At 44.3% G+C, this 20,543-nt stretch overlaps 1 protein-coding gene and 1 pseudogene across 6 annotated transcripts; both read right to left on the reverse strand.

Annotated features, from left to right (window-relative positions):
• Positions 1 to 76: 76 nt before the first annotated feature.
• Positions 77 to 3,878, reverse strand: LOC110502107 (annotated as a pseudogene).
• Positions 3,879 to 6,220: 2,342 nt separating this feature from the next.
• On the reverse strand, positions 6,221 to 19,113 carry LOC110501327 (transcription factor Dp-1). Of its 6 annotated transcripts, none has more exons than XM_021578807.2 (13): positions 19,050 to 19,113; positions 18,114 to 18,190; positions 17,047 to 17,125; positions 16,845 to 16,911; positions 16,347 to 16,450; positions 12,580 to 12,701; positions 12,332 to 12,497; positions 11,570 to 11,716; positions 9,674 to 9,742; positions 8,330 to 8,481; positions 7,744 to 7,910; positions 7,451 to 7,532; positions 6,944 to 7,350 (listed from the first exon to the last, which is right to left on the reverse strand). In XM_021578807.2, the coding sequence occupies exons 2-13, from the start codon at positions 18,158 to 18,160 to the stop codon at positions 7,212 to 7,214; spliced, it is 1,341 nt and encodes a 446-aa protein (XP_021434482.2). In that variant the 5' UTR covers positions 18,161 to 18,190; positions 19,050 to 19,113; the 3' UTR covers positions 6,944 to 7,211. The 6 variants fall into 6 exon arrangements, with proteins under 6 accessions (XP_036814515.1, XP_021434482.2, XP_021434483.2 ...); XM_021578808.2 differs by having other exon boundaries at positions 19,009 to 19,072; XM_036958620.1 differs by lacking the exon at positions 19,050 to 19,113 and having other exon boundaries at positions 6,221 to 7,350; positions 18,114 to 19,043.
• Positions 19,114 to 20,543: the final 1,430 nt, after the last annotated feature.

Below are 20,543 nucleotides of genomic sequence, written 5' to 3' on the forward strand. Positions count from 1 at the left end.
ATTAAATATTGGCATCTTAGGTAAATATGAACAAAAATGGCTGTGAAAAATGTCATTGTTGTTTATCAGCTTGATCTTACACTTAAAATATCATATGAATCTATCCTTTGAGTTAAACATTTTCAAAGAAAATAAAATCATGAAATAATTATTTCATGAAAAAAAATTGTCACAATTATTGGCACCCCTGCACTTAGTACTTTGTGCACCCTCCCTTTGGCACGATAACAGCTCTGAGTCTCCTATAATGTTTGAGAAGACAGAATTAAGACCATTCCTCCATACAGAAACTCTTCAGATCCTTCAGAGTCCTTGGTCCTCGCTTGTGGACTCTCCTCTTCAGCTCACCACACAGGTTTTCAATAGGGTGTGCCCTGATCTCGTCACAGGCGCCGATCTTGAAGCATAGTCTCTGGTCAACCTGTTTCTCCAGCAGCCCGGAGCAGATGGACTTGCTGTTCTCACTGAATGTCTCTGGGAAGACCACCGTCCCAGTCATGATACGCTCCTTCAGCTCTTCCTTCCCACCTGACCAGAAGACGACTGCAGGTTAAAGACATTACATTAAAGTCATAAACCAACTCTGGACCAAGAGAGCTACTGGGTGTACAGGATTTTGTTCCAGCCCTGCACTAACACACCTGACTCAAATAATCATTGTCTATGAATGAAGAATGATAAACAGGTGTGATAGTGCCGAGATGGAACAAAAGCCTTCAGACTCCAGTGGCTTTACAACATGACCAGAATTGGAGACCTCTGAATTAAACGGATTAGCCTTCACACTCATCAGTTTGAAGAGTTAAGACATGAAAGGGAGGCAGGATAGAGTGGGTTACCTTCTACCCTTGTTCCCTAAACGGGTTCTTGGCGGCCATGAACTCAAACAGCGAAATAGTCTACTGAGGTGTCATACTTCTCCCCCTTCAGCAGCTCCGGGGCAATTAAACCCTTGGGGTAGAGGTCAAAGGTTAAAGGTCAGTCACAAGAGACAGAGTGGCGCTTCTTGGAGACACTAAACGTGAGACCCATTGTGAGATAATGAGGTCGGGCAGGTGAGACTGACCTGGAGTTCCAGCATAGCCTTCACTATTTGTCTGGTCCACTTTTAGTTCAACCACCAGACCCAGGTCAGAGATACGCACATTACCCAAGGACAACATCGCATCACAGAGCATCACGTCACACAAACGTGTGTGTGTGTGTGTGTACATAACTATCTCAGTGTGTAGCTTCATTATCTAGGAGGACGTTCTCAGGTTTGAGGTCTCTGTAGAGGATGCTCTTCTGGTGGAGGTGCTCCATGCCCTGGATGATCGGAGCAGAATAGAAACAGGTTCTGGGCTCCTCAAACCCTGGGTTGTTCTCATCTATCAGGTAGATGTGGTATCTGGGGCAGTACGAGAACAAACATGTTACAGATCTATTACAAGAAACAACCAATAGGATAGTTCCTGCAGTGTGTGTGGGTATGTGCTTTGTGCATGCGTTTACTTCAGGTCACCTCCATTCATGATGGTCATAACCAGACAGAGTATTCTAGGCCAGCAACACGTTGAAGTGACTGTGAACCCTGGCAAGGATCCTCTTCTCCACCATCGCCCCCTAAAGCAGAGGAGGGGGACAAACATGACAATGTATAATACAGAGGGCCAAGACAGAGGCTAAAGTGATTAAGACCATTATCTCCTCATCACTTACTGGAGAACAGGTACTGTAGCCTACATCAAAACTGCTTCCATGAACATAACCATTTCCACTCCAGATAAGGGGGTTCTAACAGTCACAGAGACACTGTAGCAGAGACACTGTAGCACTACCCTCCATGTCATTAGTCATTGTGTTTACAATCCTATTCTGATCTAGCATTAATAGTCTACAGAAGCATACTGTGCTCTAATTAACTAAGTTCCCCCTTTAGATAGTATCTTCTCTCTCACACATCAACTACAGCAGTGGTCACCGATTGACTGGACAACCTTCAAGGCACTCCTTCCTAGTCGATCACCAAACATTTCTGTAGAAAAGCCCATGATAAAAGACACAAAGGCTTGCGACCTTTTTTCCCCCGAGTTGCTGGTAGGTGCTCTTGATTCGGAAGTCCTGTGAACAGGGGAAGCAGTGTTCCCATTTTGAACCATTTATTGTGTCTGAAAAGACGAACTCAGCCTACCTGCGGGACGAGAACTGCGGCTACTGCGCTGGCCAATCAGACAGCGCAAATCACCGTACCTACAGCTTCCACGACCCTGGCCACAAAGTTTGATACTAGCCTACGTGAGATTTAATACGTTTTAAAACCATGACCAAAGAGAGACTGTCAAAAATACAGCAAAGAGCTTCTGTTTTTATGAGTGAGTTCATGTCTAAGTTCTATTCAACACTATTACAAAACGCACTTCTCTCTACTTCCACTCGCGCTGCAACTGCAAGGAATGGGTAGCCAAGCGTTTTTATTAGTATTACCAGCTCGTCGTGTCTACTTTAATATCGAGGAGTATTTCACTTGCTCAAATCGTGGGAACAACATTAATTTGTGCCTGAGGCAGATGCGGTGCAAATTGAGTTTCGCCATCAGGTGGACCCTTTCTCTGGTCAGTCTAAGAGAGAGCAGGGCCCGTGAGATGCGTAACCTCAGCTGCTCTCTCCGTTGAGACTAATGCCGTGTTCAAAACAACTGGAAACTCGGAAATCTCCAACTTCCGAGCGTTAATGACAACTGGGAACTCGGAAATAAATGAGATCCGACTGGGGGAAGTCGTTTTGAGGAGTCATCCAAATCAGAAACTCCGGCATCTTTCCAGAGCTTCGACCTGAAGTTCACTAACATCACGATTTTAACTTTTTTTTCCTGGAGTTCCCAGTTGTCTTGAACGCACCATGACCATCAGACGCAATTAGTCCAGTAAAATAAAATAACATTTGAAAATTATTTCAATTTATGCTCAGCTTTGCCTCGCAAGTGCTGCACCAACTGATCTATTTTGTCATCAAAGCTCGAGTTTTGAAATATGGTCTGTATAGAAGAAGAACAATATTGTCAGGCCAGGCATATAGCCAATATGCTGTGATAAGGTATTAGGGCTACTGCACAAACCTCATTCTTACATAACTGTTTTTATTAGTTTGTTAAAAAATTTTTTAGCTGTAGATCTCAGCTTGCTTTTTGACTGCATAAGTGATCTTGACTCAAAAGGTTGGGGACCACAACTACAGTAAACATCAGGAGACTAGACTACAGTTCAGGTGGGGCATACCAAAGACACTCACTCACACCTCATAGCCTTTCCTCTTCTTCAGCCTCTTCTTGTTGAGCTTCATGCAGGCATACATATTCCCTGTGGCCTTCATCTGACAGGCAGACACCTCTCTGAACCTCCCCTCCCTCCACTGAAGGAACCTCTTCAGGAACATGCTTTCCAGGAAAAAGGTGGAGGGAGCATCCTAGAGGTAGCCCAGTACTGAGGTCAGTGTTTGGGCAAAGAGGCCGTCCCCAGGCCCCTGCAGGGGGTTCACCGTCTCCGGTGTCAGAAAGGGACAGTAGAGCCTGCAGGTAGCGCTGGACGATACTGAACGCCTTCTGGGCCCGGTCTGAGCCTTCTGCTAAGTCGTACCAGCCACAGGCGGCAAGGACCATGAATTCGGGAGCAGCCTCAAGGAACACGCGGAAGAGGCGTTTGCCAATGGGCTGCTCCACGCAGACTGACTAGAAGGCCAGGTCCAGGGTTTCCTGGATGCCCTCACACACTGATGTGGGGCAGCTTGAGGCAGGTGGGGTACTTGTCAGACAAAGCCGCTAGGTTTGAGCCATCGAAGCTGCCACGGGCATTGATGTAGGTTGAGTTGGCAACCACCGTGGTCAGGCTGCCCAAATCCATGGCAATGGAGGGAGAGGGGCTGCCTGCAGCACTCAGAGAGCATGGTGAAGGAGAGATAGGGTGAGAAGAGTGAGATAAAGAAGTTCAAATGTGAGAGTAATAAAAGGTGTTAGAGAAAGGGAGGATTAGAAAAGGGTAAGATGAACAGAGGGAGCGACAGGAAGGAGAAAGATCAGTGCCTTCAGCAGGACAGAGGACACAAGAAGATCCTCCTCATGTCCCAAGGCATACTTCCTGAGCGCTTTATCGGTCTCTCTCACACACACACACCTGACTCAACACCCTTCAGACAGTAATGCCTTTATCCACTAACTCCCTAATACCACAGGCTGAGAGTGAGCCCAAGCTGATAATGTATTCAGTCACTGTGGCTGGAGTAGCACCTGTTATCTAAGGAACAAGAAGCAGTGGTGCAGCACAGTATAGGGGGGGACATGCACAGTCTAAAATGGAAAACTCTGGACCCTTCGGAAAGGCTCCTAGCCCTCGGAAATGAAAGGTTCAGATAGGTGACAGCAACATGGTTATGGCTCCCTCTAGCCCTCAATTCTTCCATCATATCGCTCACACATTCAAATAAAATAAAATTGTATTATTCACATGCGCCGAATACAACCTTACAGTGAAATGCTTACTTACGAGCCCCTAACCAACAACGCAGTTAAAAAAAAAAATATGTCTAAGAATAAGAAATTACAGTAATTAAAGAGCAGCAGTAAAATAACAATAGCGAGACTATATACAGGGAGGTACTGGTACAGAGTCAACGTGTGGGGCACGGGTTAGTTGAGGCAATATGTACATGTAAAGTCATTAAAGTGACTATGCATAGATGAGTAGCAGTGGTGTAAAAGGGGGAGGGGGGACAATGCAAATAGTCTGGGTAGCCATTTGATTAGGTGTTCAGGAGTCTTTAATGGCTTGAGGGTAGAAGCTGTTTAGAAACCTCTCGGACCTAGACTTGAAGCTCCGGTACCTCTTGCCGTGCGGTAGTAGAGAGAACAGTCTATGACTAGGGTGGCTGGAGTCTGACAATTTTTAGGACCCCCTGACACTGCCTGGTAGAGGTCCTAGATGGCAGGAAGCTTGGCCCCAGTGATGTACTGGGCCGTACTCACTACCCTCTGTAGTGCTCAGCGGTCGGAGGCAGAGCAATTGACAAGGCAGTGATGCAACCATGCTCTCGATGGTGCAGCTGTAGAAACTGTCGAGGATCTGAGGACCCATGCCAAATCTTTTCAGTCTCCTGAGGGGGAATAGGTGTTGTTGTTCCCTCTTCACAACTGTCTTGGGGTGCTTGGACCATGTTAGTTTGTTGGTGATATGGACACCAAGGAACTTCAAGCTCTCAACCTGCTCCACTGCAGCCCTGTCGATGAGAATGGGGGCCTGCTCAGTCCTCTTTTTCCTGTAGTCCACAATCATCTCCTTTGTCTTGATCACATTGAGGGAGAAGTTGTCTTGGCACCACACGGCCAGGTCTCTGACCTCCCTATAGGCTGTCTCGTTGTCGGTGATCAGGCCTACCACTGTTGTGTCAACTGCAAACTTAATGGTGTTGGAGTCGTGCCTGGCCGTGCAGTCATGAGTGAACATGGAGTACAGGAGGTGACTGAGCACGCACCCCTGAGGGGCCCGTGTTGAAGATCAGTGTGGCGAAGGTGTTGTTACTTACCCTTACCACCTGGGGGCGGCCCATCTGGAAGTCCAGGATCCAGTTGCAGAGGGAGGTGTTTAGTCCCAGTGTCCTTAGCTTAGTGTTGAGCTTGGAGGGCACTATGGTGTTGAGTGCTGAGCTGTAGTCAATGAATAGCACTCTCACATAGGTGTTCCTTTAGTCCAGGTGGGAAAGGGCAGTGCGGAGTGCAATAGAGACTGCATCATCTGTGGATCTGTTGGGGCAGTACGCAAATTGGAGTGGGTCTAGGGTTTCCGGGATGTTGATGTGAGCCATGACCAGCCTTTCAAAGCACTTCATGGCTAAAGACGTGAGTCCTACGGGTCGGTAGTCATTTAGGCAGGTTACCTTCGTGTTCTTGGGCACAGGCACTATGGTGGTCTGCTTAAAACATGTTGGTATTACAGACCAGGACAAGGAGAGGTTGAAAATGTCAGTGACGACACTTGCCATTTCGCTCAGGATAGTCACCCTGGGCACCATTATCATAACGCAGTCAATTAAACTGCAAGTCAATTAACACAGATTTCCCATTGGATTTAATATGTTTGACACATTTGAGGTTTTACCGTCCTAGTTCAGCTATTGAAGAAAATTTGAGAAAATACCACCCAACTGCATTTCAGATTAGAAGTTATAAAAAAGCACAAAACGCTCACTGAAGTCAACTTGTTAAAACATTCTCTATATTTAATTTTCAAACTTATATTAGATTACAGAAAAGGTATTTTGGAAGAATCAGTACATGGGTTGTTCAGTTTGAAAAAGGAGATCTTGGAAGTGAGTCCATCGAGACCTACACAACCCACATATTTGATACATCGATCATGTCCAGGCCTTCCTTCCGCCACTGACCTGTAAAGGATGCTATAAACTACAATCTTCACAGGATCCGTTTACATCTCACAAACAAAGCCTAACATTGTCCTATAGTTAGCGTGGGTAGGAGTTATTTTCTTCGCTGGTGCCAGTCATTTGTAAACACTACCACGGTGTGACAGGGTCTGAGGGATTGAGTCGCTGCTAAAACGCTCCAAAAACAAGGACCAGAAAAGCAGCTGCCTACAGAACGGTGGGGAGCAGATACAAATGCTCTGCTTGAAATCAATGCCACAAATAGCAGGGGAGGGGAGGTGTAACAAAATAGTGTCCACACTTTCAAAAGGGCAGTCTCAATCTTTCTTAGGGCGTTGTGGCAACTAAATCAGCCATTTTGGATCCAGTGAATGTCTCTGAGCCAGTGGTCTGGTGCAGTTACACTGGCAGCCATCTTGAAACAGTGGTTCACCATTGAGTCTCTCCAACGTAATCAAAACATAATAAAGATAACTATTTCACACACAAGGAACACTATACATTCTCCAACAGCAATGAGTTGGCTGGAAGATTTTTTGTTGTAGCTTTATTCTCGGGTGGGATGGCTTGCCAAGAAGAGGGTGATAATACACAGAAAGGACGCAGCAGTGCCAAAGCCATAAACTACACTTCCCAGAGAGCCATTGGCTATCATGTGATTCAGGATCCCGCTCTGAGAAGAGGGTTGCACAGCCTCCATACTCAAACATTCTTCAACGCCCTTGAGAGAAAGCGATACAGAGAGAGATGCAGAGACAGACTGCATGTTGGAGATGAGAAATGCGTGGAGTGGCAGGAGGTTAATCTTCATCGTCATTCTCATCATAGTCATCCTCCTCGTCATCATCCCCCATGTACGACACAGGGGTCTCAACACGGGAGCCGCTGTAGTGAGAGTCATTAGAGCTGGAGGCCAGGGTACCATCTGCACCACTGTCACTACAGAGAGAGAGAGATAGAGGAAGAGTTACCATATTTTTATGTGAACGTGCTATTGAACACCCTGACTAGGGCAACAGTAGAGGAGAGAGAGACTCACCTGCCCTGGCCGTGATGGCGCCCCCCGTTGGTGGAGGATCCTCCAGTGATGTAGACGTTACTGATGGGGCCCTGGGCCATCTCTGTTTGAGACAGTAGTACACACATTCACATATATACCTTAGAGAGAACCAAACAGGACCAATCTACCCCGAATTAGCAACATGTTTGAGTATTTCATGCCCAATTAATCTCACTTACTTTGTTTGATAAGGATCATGTGTAGCTCAATGACTTGACCTATGGCTGAAATTTAAGCATGCACTATGAACCCTGACCCCTATGGTCTCTGACCTGTGACGTAAGGCTCCAGGGCTTTGGGCACCAGGCTACGTGCCACCTTCAGGTCCTCCGGGGAACACTTGCCCACCTCCAGGCCACAGGCCATGCCCATACGCTTCAGCACCTCAATGTCGTCGTGGATCTCAAACATGCTGTCAAAGTTGAACAGGTACTCAAACCTGAAGAGAAGGAAAGTAAAGAGGTGAATATAATGGCATGGTTAAAACATGAATGAAAACATTCAATCCTGGAAAAACTTGAGCGGGGTGTTGCCATTGCCTCAATACGATACTTTATTGGGGGGCGGCAGGTAGCCTAGCGGTTAGGAGCATTGGCGCAGTAACCGAAAGGTAGTTGGTTCGAATCCCTGAGCTGACTAGGTGAAAAATCTGTCAATGTGCCCTTGAGTAAGGCACTTAACGCTAATTGCTCCCCTCCTCCAGTCACATTGGATAAGAGTCTGATAAATTTACATTTTAAATGGTCCATTTACATGAAAATCTATTTGGTGAAAATTCTGTGGGACAAAATAAAAATGTCTACATGAATTAAGTTGATGATCAATTTACACAGACACTCAAATATTACAGTCACTCACTTGTCGTTGGAGATGCTGCAGTCGATGACAGTCTTCTTGCTAGTGTTGACAATGATGAAGGGGAGGTGGATGAGAGAGTTGGGGGGCGGAGGTCTGTTGGTCTGCTGTTCCGTCTGTCGGTTCCGCTGCACCAGGTTCTTAAAGGCTATTTGCTGCAGGAGAGGATCATGGATAGAACATTAGAACAATGTTAAAGTGCCAATCGGCAGTTGAAACAATAAAGCATTGTCCCCACCACTGTTGTTTCGGTAGAAAGCTGAGGGATGGGGCACGAGAAAAATAACAACAAGACAAAGCTATGGATGCATGGACATATTAAAATTAGAGTTTTTTTAACCAGTAAAACAGGCTTATATTTTGGATTCTGATGGGGTACGGCAGTTCAGCTAAGCTATTGGGGCATTCCTAAGGTATATTCTTAAAGAATCAATGGGTACGTATTAATTTAAGTCTAAAAAATGTATGCAGCAACTGCTGATCTCCCCTTTAAGACAATTTGTGGTCTTGTATATGCTTGCCTTTATCAGTGATTGTATTGTTGTCGATGAGGCAAGCTAGTCCTGTAGCAGGAGGCAAGCTAGTCCTGTAGCAGGAGGCAAGCTAGTCCTGTAGCAGGAGGCAAGCTAGTCCTGTAGCAGGAGGCAAGCTAGTCCTGTAGCAGGAGGCAAGCTAGTCCTGTAGCAGGAGGCAAGCTAGTCCTGTAGCAGGAGGCAAGCTAGTCCTGTAGCAGGAGGCAAGCTAGTCCTGTAGCAGGAGGCAAGCTAGTCCTGTAGCAGGAGGCAAGCTAGTCCTGTAGCAGGAGGCAAGCTAGTCCTGTAGCAGGAGGCAAGCTAGTCCTGTAGCAGGAGGCAAGCTAGTCCTGTAGCAGGAGGCAAGCTAGTCCTGTAGCAGGAGGCAAGCTAGTCCTGTAACAGGAGGCAAGCTAGTCCTGTAACAGGAGGCAAGCTAGTCCTGTAGCAGGAGGCAAGCTAGTCCTGTAGCAGGAGGCAAGCTAGTCCTGTAGCAGGAGGCAAGCTAGTCCTGTAGCAGGAGGCAAGCTAGTCCTGTAGCAGGAGGCAAGCTAGTCCTGTAGCAGGAGGCAAGCTAGTCCTGTAGCAGGAGGCAAGCTAGTCCTGTAGCAGGAGGCAAGCTAGTCCTGTAGCAGGAGGCAAGCTAGTCCTGTAGCAGGAGGCAAGCTAGTCCTGTAGCAGGAGGCAAGCTAGTCCTGTAGCAGGAGGCAAGCTAGTCCTGTAACAGGAGGCAAGCTAGTCCTGTAACAGGAGGCAAGCTAGTCCTGTAACAGGAGGCAAGCTAGTCCTGTAACAGGAGGGAAGCTAGTCCTGTAACAGGAGGGAAGCTGATCACCTGTAATATAAGCTCTTGGAGTTGTGACTGCTTCTGCTTGATTCTCTCCAGTCGCCTTTGTCTCTCCACCTACAGAAGAGCAGAACACAGCCAGGGTGTGAGAGCGCATTAGAAAAGAGGGGGTGAGGGAGAAGAGAGTTCATGGTGTACCAGGTGTGTGTATATACACAGTGCTTTCTGAAAGTACTCAGACCCCTTGACTTATTCCACATTTGTTACGTAACAGCCATATTCTAAAGTGGATTAAATCGTTTTTTTCTCCTCAATCTACACACAATACCCCATAATGACAGAAAAAAACTGGTTTAGACATTTTTGCAAATGTCTATTAAAAGAATTAGCTGAAATATTACATTTGCATAAGTATTCAGACCCTTTACTCAGTATTTTGTTTTAGCACATTTGGCAGCGATTACAGTATTGAGTTACAGCATCGAGTCTTCCCCATCCAACCCGATAGAGCTTGAGAGGATCTGCAGAGAACTGGATAAACTACCTAAATACAGGTTTGCCAAGCTTGTAGCATCAAACCCAAGAAGAGGGGGTGGCAGGTTGCCTAGTGGTTAGAGCGTTGGGCCAGTAACTGAAAAGGTTGCTGGATTGAATCCCCGAGCTGACAATGAAATAATCTGTTGTTCTGTCCTGAACAAGGCAGTTAACTCACTGTTCCCCGGTAGGCATTCATTGTAAATAAGGCTGTTAAGTAACAAAATGTGGAAAAAGTTAACGGGTCTGAATACTTTCTGAATGCACGGTGCATTTACAATGAACAAAAATAAAAAAGCAACATGCAATTAAAAAGATTTTACTGAGTTACAGTTCATAAGGAAATCAATCCACTTAAATAAATAAATTAGACCCTAATCTATGGATTTCACATGACTGGGAATACAGATATGCATCTTTTGGTCAATTAATAAAAAGGTAGGGGAGTGGATCAGAAAATCAGTTAGTATCTGGTGTGACCACCATTTGCCTCATGCAGCGTGACACATCCTTCGCATACAGTTGATCAGGCTGCTGAGTGTGGCCTGTAAAATGTTGTCCCACTTCAATGGCTGTGCAAAGCTGCTGGATATTGACGGGAACTGGAAGTCAATCCAGAGCATTCCAAACATGCTCAACGGGTGACATGTCTGGTGAGTATGCAGGCCATAGAAGAACTGGAACATTTTCAGCTTCCAGAAATTACAGTCAGATCATTGCGACATGGAGCTGTGCATTATCATGCTGAAACATGAGGTGATGGTGGCAGGAAAATTGGCCTCAGGATCTCATCACTGTATCTTTGTGCATTCAAATTGCCATTGATAAAATGCAATTGCGTTTGTTGTCCGTAGCTTAAACTATAACCTCACCGCCACCATGGGACACTCTGTTCACAACGTTGACATCAGCAAACAGCTCTCCCACACGTCGCCATTCACGTGGTCTGCGGTTGTAAGGCCAGTTGGTCATACTGCCAAATTCTCTAAAACAACTTGAGGCTTATTGTAGAGAAACAAACATTCAATTCTCTGGCAACAGCTCTGCATATTCCTGCAGTGAGCATGCCAAATGCACGGTCTCTCAAAACTGGAGACCTCTGTGACATTGTGTTGTGTGACAACTGCACATTTAAGAGTGGGCTTTTATTGTCCCCAGCACAAGGTGCACCTGTGTAACGAGCATACTGTTTAATCAGCTTCTTGATTTGCAACAACTATCAGGTAGATGGATTATTTTGGCAAATAAGAAATACTAACAGGGATGTACAATTTGTGCACAACATTTGAGAGAAATAAACTGTGTGTGTATGGAACATTTGGGGGATATTTTATTTCCGCTCGTGAATTATGGGACCAACATTTTACATGTTTAGTTTATATTTTTGTTCAGTGTATATATTAGACTCACCTCTAGGTTCTGGCATTCCTGGGCCGAGTTGGTGGGCAGACCAATCCACTTGATCTCTTTCTTCTCTTTAGAGATGATGTTCATGGCCATAAGCACATTGAGCGCGTCGTACACACGCCGTCGGATGTTCTTCTGGTCATACACATGCTACAAGGAGAGGGGGAAGGGGTTAATCTCTGACTCCTGTGTGTGCAGAGCGCTTCCATTGGGTTTGGTGTCATAATGATCATGTGGATTTTTTCATAATGAAACCAGTGTGCTAAAGCCTAATTTACTACTTCCGTTTTAGCATGAGCGAAAACATCCGCTTCAGTCCGCACTCCGAAATCTCTTTCGGACTTTACAAGGAGGTGGATGAAGCGGAACACTGAGGATGGCAGCTGATGTTTGAAGTCCGAACACCAAAAGCAAAAGTAGCGGACATAAATTAGGCTTGAGGAAGACCTCCATGTCATAACTTCATTTCCTAAGTAGGTTTGTTGTGTCTGAAATTGTGATGTCATATAGAGATTTTCTAAGAGTAAGGCTGAAAAACGTGATGGTTGTCAGAGAGTGATGTCATAACGAGGAGTTCTGTCAGAGGAGTTTTAAGAGTGATGCAACAACGGAGAATTCTGTCTGACAGTGTGATGGCATAATTAGGAATTCAGACAATGTCTGATGTCACAGAGAATTATGTCTCAGAGAAAGTGAAGTCAAAGACTTCCCCAGGCTGTTTTGAGGAAGAGCCCTGTGCATTGTGCATACAGCTGCAAAACTCACAGAGTCGTTGGGGGAGATGTGGTTGTCTGCAGCGCTGAACTCCGCCACCAGCTCGTCTGCCACCTCATTGTACGAGGTGACACCCTTCTTTTGCACCTTCTCACACACCTTCATGGAGAAATGCCTCAGGCCCTTGCCATTCTTCTCCCCCTTCTTACCACGCTTCCTGTGGACAAAGGTGGTTAAACACAGCTATATACTTCTAGACTACACTGGCATATCACACAGAATAAATCAACTAAACTCACCCCGATGACCAAGGCGACGCGTCGGCCGGCTGGCTCTGTGTGAGGAACTGGGAGCTGGGTGTGTGAGGGCTGTTCACCAGTATGGCACTGGAAACACTGGGCCTCTGGGGCGTACCAATAACCTACAGGGGGAGGGGGTGAGAGCTCAACCAATTCAGTTTTAGAGTACTAGAAGCTTTATAATCCAAAAGAGTAATTTTTTTTTTTTACATACACCTACAACACACATCAATATAAACAGACCATCATAGTCATATATAATTGAAAAGTTTAGTGTAGGGTTGGGCGACATTACGATTGCATTGTCTATCAACGATGATCGACAGCCATCGTCAACGGTGACGACATTGTGATTAGGGCTGGCACAGTTACTCTATAACAGTGTTACCAGATGAAGATCTTAATTCGGCTTGTCACCTAAAACCCTTACACATTTGTACAGATGCACAATTAAGAGCATGCCTGGTACGGCAACGGCACTGCCCACAACCGCAGGGCTCTCCAGGGGGTGGTGCGGGTCTGCACAGCACCGGGGGCAAACCACCTTCCAACAGCACCCGATGTCACAGGAAGGCCAAAAAGATCATCAAGGACAAGAAACACCCGAGCCACTGCCTGTTCACCCCGCTACCATCCAGAAGGCGAGGTCAGTACAGGTGCATCAAAGCTGGGACCAAGAGACTGAAAAATAGCTTATATCTCAAGGCCACCAGACTGTTAAACAGCCATCACTAACAGTGAGAATACATACAGACTTGAAATCATTGGCCACTTAAATAAATGGATCACTAGTCACTTTAATAATGTTTACAAATCTTGCATTACTCATCTCATAGTACATACTGTATTTTATACTATCTATTGCATCTTGCCTACGCTGCTCATTTGCATCCATATATATATGTATATATTCCTATTCCATTCCTTTACTTAGATTTGTGTGTATTAGGTAGTTGTAAAATTGTTTGATTACTTGTTAGATATTGCTGGACTGTCGGAACTAGAAGCACAAGCATTTCGCGACACTCGCAATAACATTTGATTTGATGAAAATAAAAGCCTTAACCGTTTAAAAAAAATGACTAATGGGGACACCTGTTCTTTCAATCTATTTCTATTGCAGCACATGCTGTCAGGAGCAGAAGGAGAAAATGTGTCTTAATGTCATATATTTTCTCATTTGAATGGTCATTACAGTGATCACTGTCATTTGGCTGGCCAATAACCGTTATCCAAAAAGTCATGACCGTCACAGCCCTAATCATGATGTGAAATGCGATGGCTTAGACCAGGGATGTCAAACTCATTCCACGGAGGACCAAGTGTCTGAAGGTTGTCATTTTTTCCTTTGAATTCCTTACTAATTAGTCACCTTAAATTCATCAATCAAGTACAAGGGGAGGAGCTAAAACCTGAAGACACTCGGCCCTCCATGGAAGGAGTTTGATACCTGTGGTTCAGCCCAATTGATTTTGTTGCTCACACTGATAACATATTCAAACATTTCTCTCCACCTGATAGCAAAATGTGTAGCATAGCCAGAAATGAACTTAAATTTGTTCTCTCCACTGTCAAGATGGGGAGGATGTGGGTACGCAGACCGGCAAGCCACTGCGGCCCCTCAAACAGCAGTGTAAAGTATGTCAGTAAAAATACTTCAAACTACTACTCAAGTCATTTTTTTGGAGTATCTGTACTTAACTATTTATATTTCTGACAACTTCTACTTCAATACATACTTAATGAAAATATTTGTACTTTTTACTCCATACATTTTCCCTGAAAACCAAAAGTACTCGTTACATTTTGAATGCTCAGCAGGACAGGAAAAACTGTCAAATTCACACACTTAAAAAGAGAACACATGATGATGATCTGTACTCATACTAACTGCACTAACTATACTATTTGCGATGTAAATTGAGTATATAGTATGCTTATTGGTGATAGTATGGATACAGTTAGTGTGCCAAAAGTTCCCGGAGTGTACGAAGTGTACAAGCAGTGGACACTATTTCAGTGCTTTTAGGGCCCATAATGCAATTCTGGAAATGGGTGTGGCTTCACAACGTTTTCAGATTTGAAGAATATATGCAGCCCAAGTCCAACGAGGGCGGAAACAAATTCATTTCTTTAACTAATTACGACAAATGTTAAGCAATGTATTAAAGTAATGACTTTTCAAATGGGTTAACTTACATGTTATGTCTGACAATTTTAGAGCTATCCTTATGAACCATATAGCATATCACTACAGAATTATCTACCGGTATGTTAGCTAGCTACCTAAAGTTAGTTGGCCTACTAATACATCAAACTTGCCAGTATATTAACTATATGCTAACTAATTAACTACACAACAATAATTGACTATTATTCCCATCATTTTTAGCTTAACTAAGTGGTATAGTCGTTGGGCTTTCTCAATGGACATTCGGGTGCATTCGTAAATTCGCTCTGGCTATCTACTCTTTCAGAGCACTCTCCTCTGAGTACCAGAGCGCAGAATAAGTGATGAATTTACAAGTGCTCAACACCCATTGAATATGGCCGGTGTCAGTAAACGTCAGCAAAAACACGTAACTAAATTGTTGCCAGCAGCACAATTAGTCACCAAAGCTCCGGATAACATGAAAACTGCCTAAACAGCTCTGCTATGGCGAGTAAAACGGTCAGAGTGAGGTGTTCTCTCATTTGTGTCTGGAAGTAGCTAACCAATGTTAGCTTGGATGCTTGACTGCCGTTGTAAGCCCACAACGCTTGAATCCTCGGCCCGAGCATGCAGTGCATCCATGCATCTTTTGTAAATCATGTCTGAGAGTTGGAGTGTGCCCCTGGATATCACGGTGTCTGCTTGTATATCAATGTTTTATGGGTGGGTGTATCTCCCAAGACCATAAGAAATGGAAAGAGCATTATGCCGCTGACTCATAATATACCAAGTGCCTGTGGTGGAGTGAGTCTTCTCTGAGGTGAAGAGAACTTCCTGCTCAAATGAAGTACGGGAGGCAGGCCAGGTAAGTGATCTATTCCATTGTCTGCTGGCCGGCCATCAGGTGATACCTAAACTGATTCCCTCCATGTATATATTCTCATGTATGTAATGGGATGGTGTGTAATCCTGCTGACTGCAGAGGTTGATCAGCTTAAGCTCATCCCCGGTCACCTCACAAGGCTAATGGTTTGGGCTTAGAGACCATGAAGTATGATTGTGCTTGTCTATAAACTGATAGATTGTAGCTGTGAAGCACTTTGGCCAAGTGTACGCAAGTGGTGAGCTTGCTTTTTATTTTTTTATGTTTAAACCTTTATTTAACCAAGCAAGTCAGTTAAGAACACATTCTTATTTTCAATGACGGCCTAGGAATGGAGGGTTAACTGCCTTGTTCAGGGGCAGAACAACATTTCTTTTTACCTTGTCTGCGAGAGAAAATATTAACCTGCGATCTACCACACGGTCTCAAAATAAAATACTTTGTCATCAAGTATGTGGTTGTGATATGACTGTATTTTTTATTTATTTATTTTACCTTTATTTCACTAGGCAAGTCAGTTAAGAACACATTCTTATTTTCAATGACGGCCTAGTGGATTAACTGCCTGTTCAGGGGTAGAACGACAGCTCGGGGGTTTGAACTTGCAACCTTCCGGTTACTGGTCCAACGCTCTATCCACTAGGCTAGGCTACCCTGCCACCCCCCCCCTGCCGTATTGCAGTATATTTCGGTCCATTCGGGTAAATAGTGAAGGTAGACAGACGCACTCACCATGTGTGGAGCAATGTTGACATTGGAGAGCCCCAGTGTTTTGGGCAGTAGTTGTTTGGCCACAGGGAGGGATGCAGGATGGACAGCAACCAGAGACAAGACACCTAGGAAAGAGCGGAGTAAACACTAGGGTCAAAAGGGTCATCTGGAACCAAACAAAATGACTGCCTCTCTTCATATCCAGTTCCCCCAGGTAGATGGTTACAGCGAACAGTCAGATGGTTACAGAGAACAGGCAGGAGGCCCTATGGGATGCAAACTTACTGGCCCAAGTAAGGGAAAACATGTATTTGCGGGTACACAGATATTTAGAACACCTGCACTGTCTGACATGGAAACCAGTAATAAGACTAGCAGAAGTTGGGAGGGGAGTAAAATGAGAAACTTCTGTGTAGTCTTATTGCCCCCTGCTGTTGAGTTGAGGACATATACCGGACATAGACAAGGTTTGAATGACACTGATCTGTATTCTGGAGCACAACACTGTGCTTTGCTCACCTTTACTAGGACTCAGATTCTGGTCAATAAAAACCTTCAGTTCTCCATTGGTTTCCATCAGACCAACCTGTGGGGAAGACACCATCAACATCTACTCCAGTAAAATTTCAACAGCTGGTCTCTATTGAATCTCTCAAATGTCTAAGTCCCCCAGGACCAAGGTGGAAGAATACTGCATCTGGTTGTCTCTGATCAGACTCACATCTTTGGCCATCATCCTGTCGGAACAAAGTAAGGCTCTGTCTGAAGAAAGGGAAGCTCTGATGTCACCAACGAGTTCTCTGAAACAGAACAACCATGATACAGCAGGGGAGTGTGTAATGCAATGACTAGAGCTGGATTTTTAGCTGTCCGTGCATAAAAGTACACTGTGGAAACTACCCATTTAACCTGAATAATTCCAAGAATGCATTGGACAAAGCAGGACGACTTTGGTATGGGGAGCAATTGAGCAAAAAATGATCAACATACATGAGCATAAATAAAACATTACCCAGGAAATTCCTCCCCTCCCGAGTTGGTTAGGCCTCGGGTGCCATGAGAATGTCACACAGGTGAACTATTGCACATGTATACGAACTGCATATTGTACATGAAATGTTTGCAAAGGTAGGCAGCAGATTGCATTATTGATCAAAAATCAAGGCCGCTAGTATGCAAGCAATATATTGCACAAAAGCACTAGCCTGCTACATCGCTATAGCCTGAACAAAAACATTGCTAGCCGACTAAATTGTCTTTGGAAAGCAATTTCGATTGCATATTTCAAAGTGATGAGTTCGATCACCTGTGATATCTATCAAACGTCCTCATTTTTATATTTCTGATATCTTACCATAACTTTTATCATGCAAACTGTAAGGCCTAGTAGGTGTTGTTGACCACGTCCTAGACCCGAGATTCCCCACGAAGTTTACGAGGCAGAGCAGAAATTGCTAGCCAGCTACAACAATGCACGTTGTCTGGCTGGCTAATTACTTTTTACATGGGAATTTGTTTCTATCCAGCACTCTGCGACAGCTAACTCAAGGGGCAAACTGATGCTAACTAGCTAGCAAGCTACCTACCTAACGTTAGCGTTAGTGATATTACAGGCCAGCTAGTTTAGAGGCACATTTTGAGACTATTCCAAATGCAATTGAGATTGTGTAACTATAAGAAAACGGATTCAAATATATCCTGCGTGCATTATAATAATAAAAGCCAACACATGCATTTGCAATAAGGAATTACCAAACAATTTAAAGGTTTAATTTGATATGCACTTACGAGTGCACTCTTTTCGTCTGCTTCTTCGACGGCTGTTTTGTTGGCATCGAGGACAGAGGAAGAGGAGGTCTAAATCCCTATCGCCAAACAGGAAACAAAACTATACGTCAAATTATCTTGATTCTGAAATAATGAATTTAAGCTTCTAAGCAATTCAACACTCCACGCCTGAGGTATGCCTACATGCATAGTTTGACCTTAACGAATTAGTTAGGCAGCTTTCTGGTCCATCATGTCTCAATCTCAAAATGGATGCTTTTCCAAGTAACATCGCTAGCCACCGAGCTAATAACTATGAATTACATTAATAGCGCGCGGATGCCTCGGGCGTAAATGGTAAAAAAAAATAACGAAATGGTCTAGTTTGCTAGCTGTCGTATGTGTAGTAATTGGTCGGTAGGCAAAGACTAGAAGATTACTGTTAGCTAGCAGGCTAGGACAAAACTTTGCCTACTAACGTTATATTGTAGGAATACATCTGCAACCATCAATGACAACGAAATATTTCATAAAAATAACTTGACACTAACGCGCAAGAGAAAGTAACTAAGTTATATTAGCTATGACTGGCTAACTACAATAACGCGATTCATATTTTGATGGTCAGCTGGTGGGCTTGATAACCATAATGGATAATGGAGCTAGGTGTACCAGTCTTGCAATTCTAGCCGGTTGGGTAAATTAGCCAACGTTAGCAAACTGGCTAGCCAACGCGGTCAACGCACTAGTTAGCAGTAGCAAGTGGTTAGCTAACTTGCTAACATAACAAGTTACCTCCAAGTTACAAAGCAGATAGCCTATCTTTTGGAGGGATCGCTAGATAGACAAATATCCCTTTCGAATGTCAAATGTATAAATTCCCCCCTTTCAATCAATAAACACCCAAGTCTATTGCCTTTGATAGCCGTTAGCTCGAGATTCGTGTTCAGCTGTTACCTTCCACCGTCCTAGTCTGAAAACCAATCTTGGCGGTGTCTAACATCTGACGTTTCGGATTGGATAGCTTCAATATGACGCAGGCAATCCATGCCGCTAAAGCCACGCCTTTGGCGCGTTCTGATTGCTTCGCGCATTAGGACCTCCTATCCCGGGTTCACCCATTGGTCTCCAGCTTTTCAGCGTTTCAGAAGCCTTTTCCGGGATTTAAAACGGAGTAAAAATAGTAACAGCTAGTAACAGTGAAAAGCCATTCGAAAACATCGCAAATCAGAGGTCAATGTCATAATAAGTAATCTGTTCAGTTATATATGGGCCTATCTGGTATACATGCTCAACTGTCTTAAACACACTGATCTTGGAACTGCTCATATTCCCTGAATATGTACCTTAACCTTTGGGGGTAGTTGCAGCACTGACTTTAGATCAGTGTTCACAGAAAACCTCATCCAGCACCGTCAGTGTCCTGAACCCTTACATACCAATCCTTTTTTTTTCTTGTGACAGATGATGAACTGTGTTGATTGGGGAGTCAACTGTGAATTGTCTATTGTTTATTACAACCACAACATTCAACACATCTATTTAGAGGAGAGAATGAGACTGTTCAGCTAAAGGCTTAGTTAAAAAATAAGCATGTGGTGTTTGTGTTGAAAATAACCTATGGAACTTTCTTGGTTTTCTGTTGAGAATAACTTATGCTCAGCTCAATACATTACGTTTTTATCTGAATGCCATGTTGATACCAGTTAAATATTTTCCTGATTACATCTGAATGTGAGTGTTGTACCTATGGTCTGTATGTTGAAGTTGATTGTGAAGGTGAGGTCTCACCTTCAAAAGTCATCCTATGAGCATAACCACGTACACCACAACAACCACAGACATTTTTTTAACACACAATCTGACAACCATATTTGGCAGAATGGCAGCGCAACCAGCCTAGTGGTTAGAGCGTTGAGCCAGTAACAGAAAGATTGCTGGATTGAATCCCCGAGCTGACAATGTAAAAATCTGTCGTTCTGCCCCTGAGCAAGGCAGTTAACCCACTATTCCACCGAAGATGTGGATGTTGAGTTAAGGGAGCCTCCCGCACCTCTCTGTTTCAGAGTTGGGTTAAATGTGGAAGACACATTTCAGTTGAATGCTTTCAGTTGTACAACTGACTAGGTATCCCCCTTTCCCTTTTCCCTGATTCATTAAGCGATAGATAGAACGCCCTTCTCAACTGAGCCTCCCAGTCCCAGCTCAGTCATTCATGACCCCCTCCAACCTGTAATCATAGAGAGAAAGATATGTGAGTTGTGTCCTCCCAACCTCACCACACACACAAAGAAAAACGTACAACATGCAACACATGTAACATAGGCCCTAAACCACATTTAGTGATGCTTAATAGTATGGATGGATGTCAGTTGTGATAAAATGTTGCAGAAGAAGATTATGTGGGAGATTTCTGTTGAGAGATGCATGTAGGCTAAATTTGGACTGCTA

The sequence above is a fragment of the Oncorhynchus mykiss genome, chromosome 22 (assembly GCF_013265735.2).
Source record: "Oncorhynchus mykiss isolate Arlee chromosome 22, USDA_OmykA_1.1, whole genome shotgun sequence".
NCBI lineage: Eukaryota > Metazoa > Chordata > Actinopteri > Salmoniformes > Salmonidae > Oncorhynchus > Oncorhynchus mykiss.

Bases quoted from the DNA above. Each gene is read 5' to 3' on its own strand.
- LOC110501327 (XM_036958620.1), bottom strand. From the start codon at position 18,160: ATGCCAACAAAACAGCCGTCGAAGAAGCAGACGAAAAGAGTGCACTC. The intron at 12,702-16,346 runs GTGAGTGCGTCT...CTCCCCCTGTAG, and splicing joins TCAACATTGCTCCACACATG to GTTATTGGTACGCCCCAGAG. The intron at 7,533-7,743 runs GTCAGAGACCAT...TGTCTCAAACAG, and splicing joins CCTGGAGCCTTACGTCACAG to AGATGGCCCAGGGCCCCATC.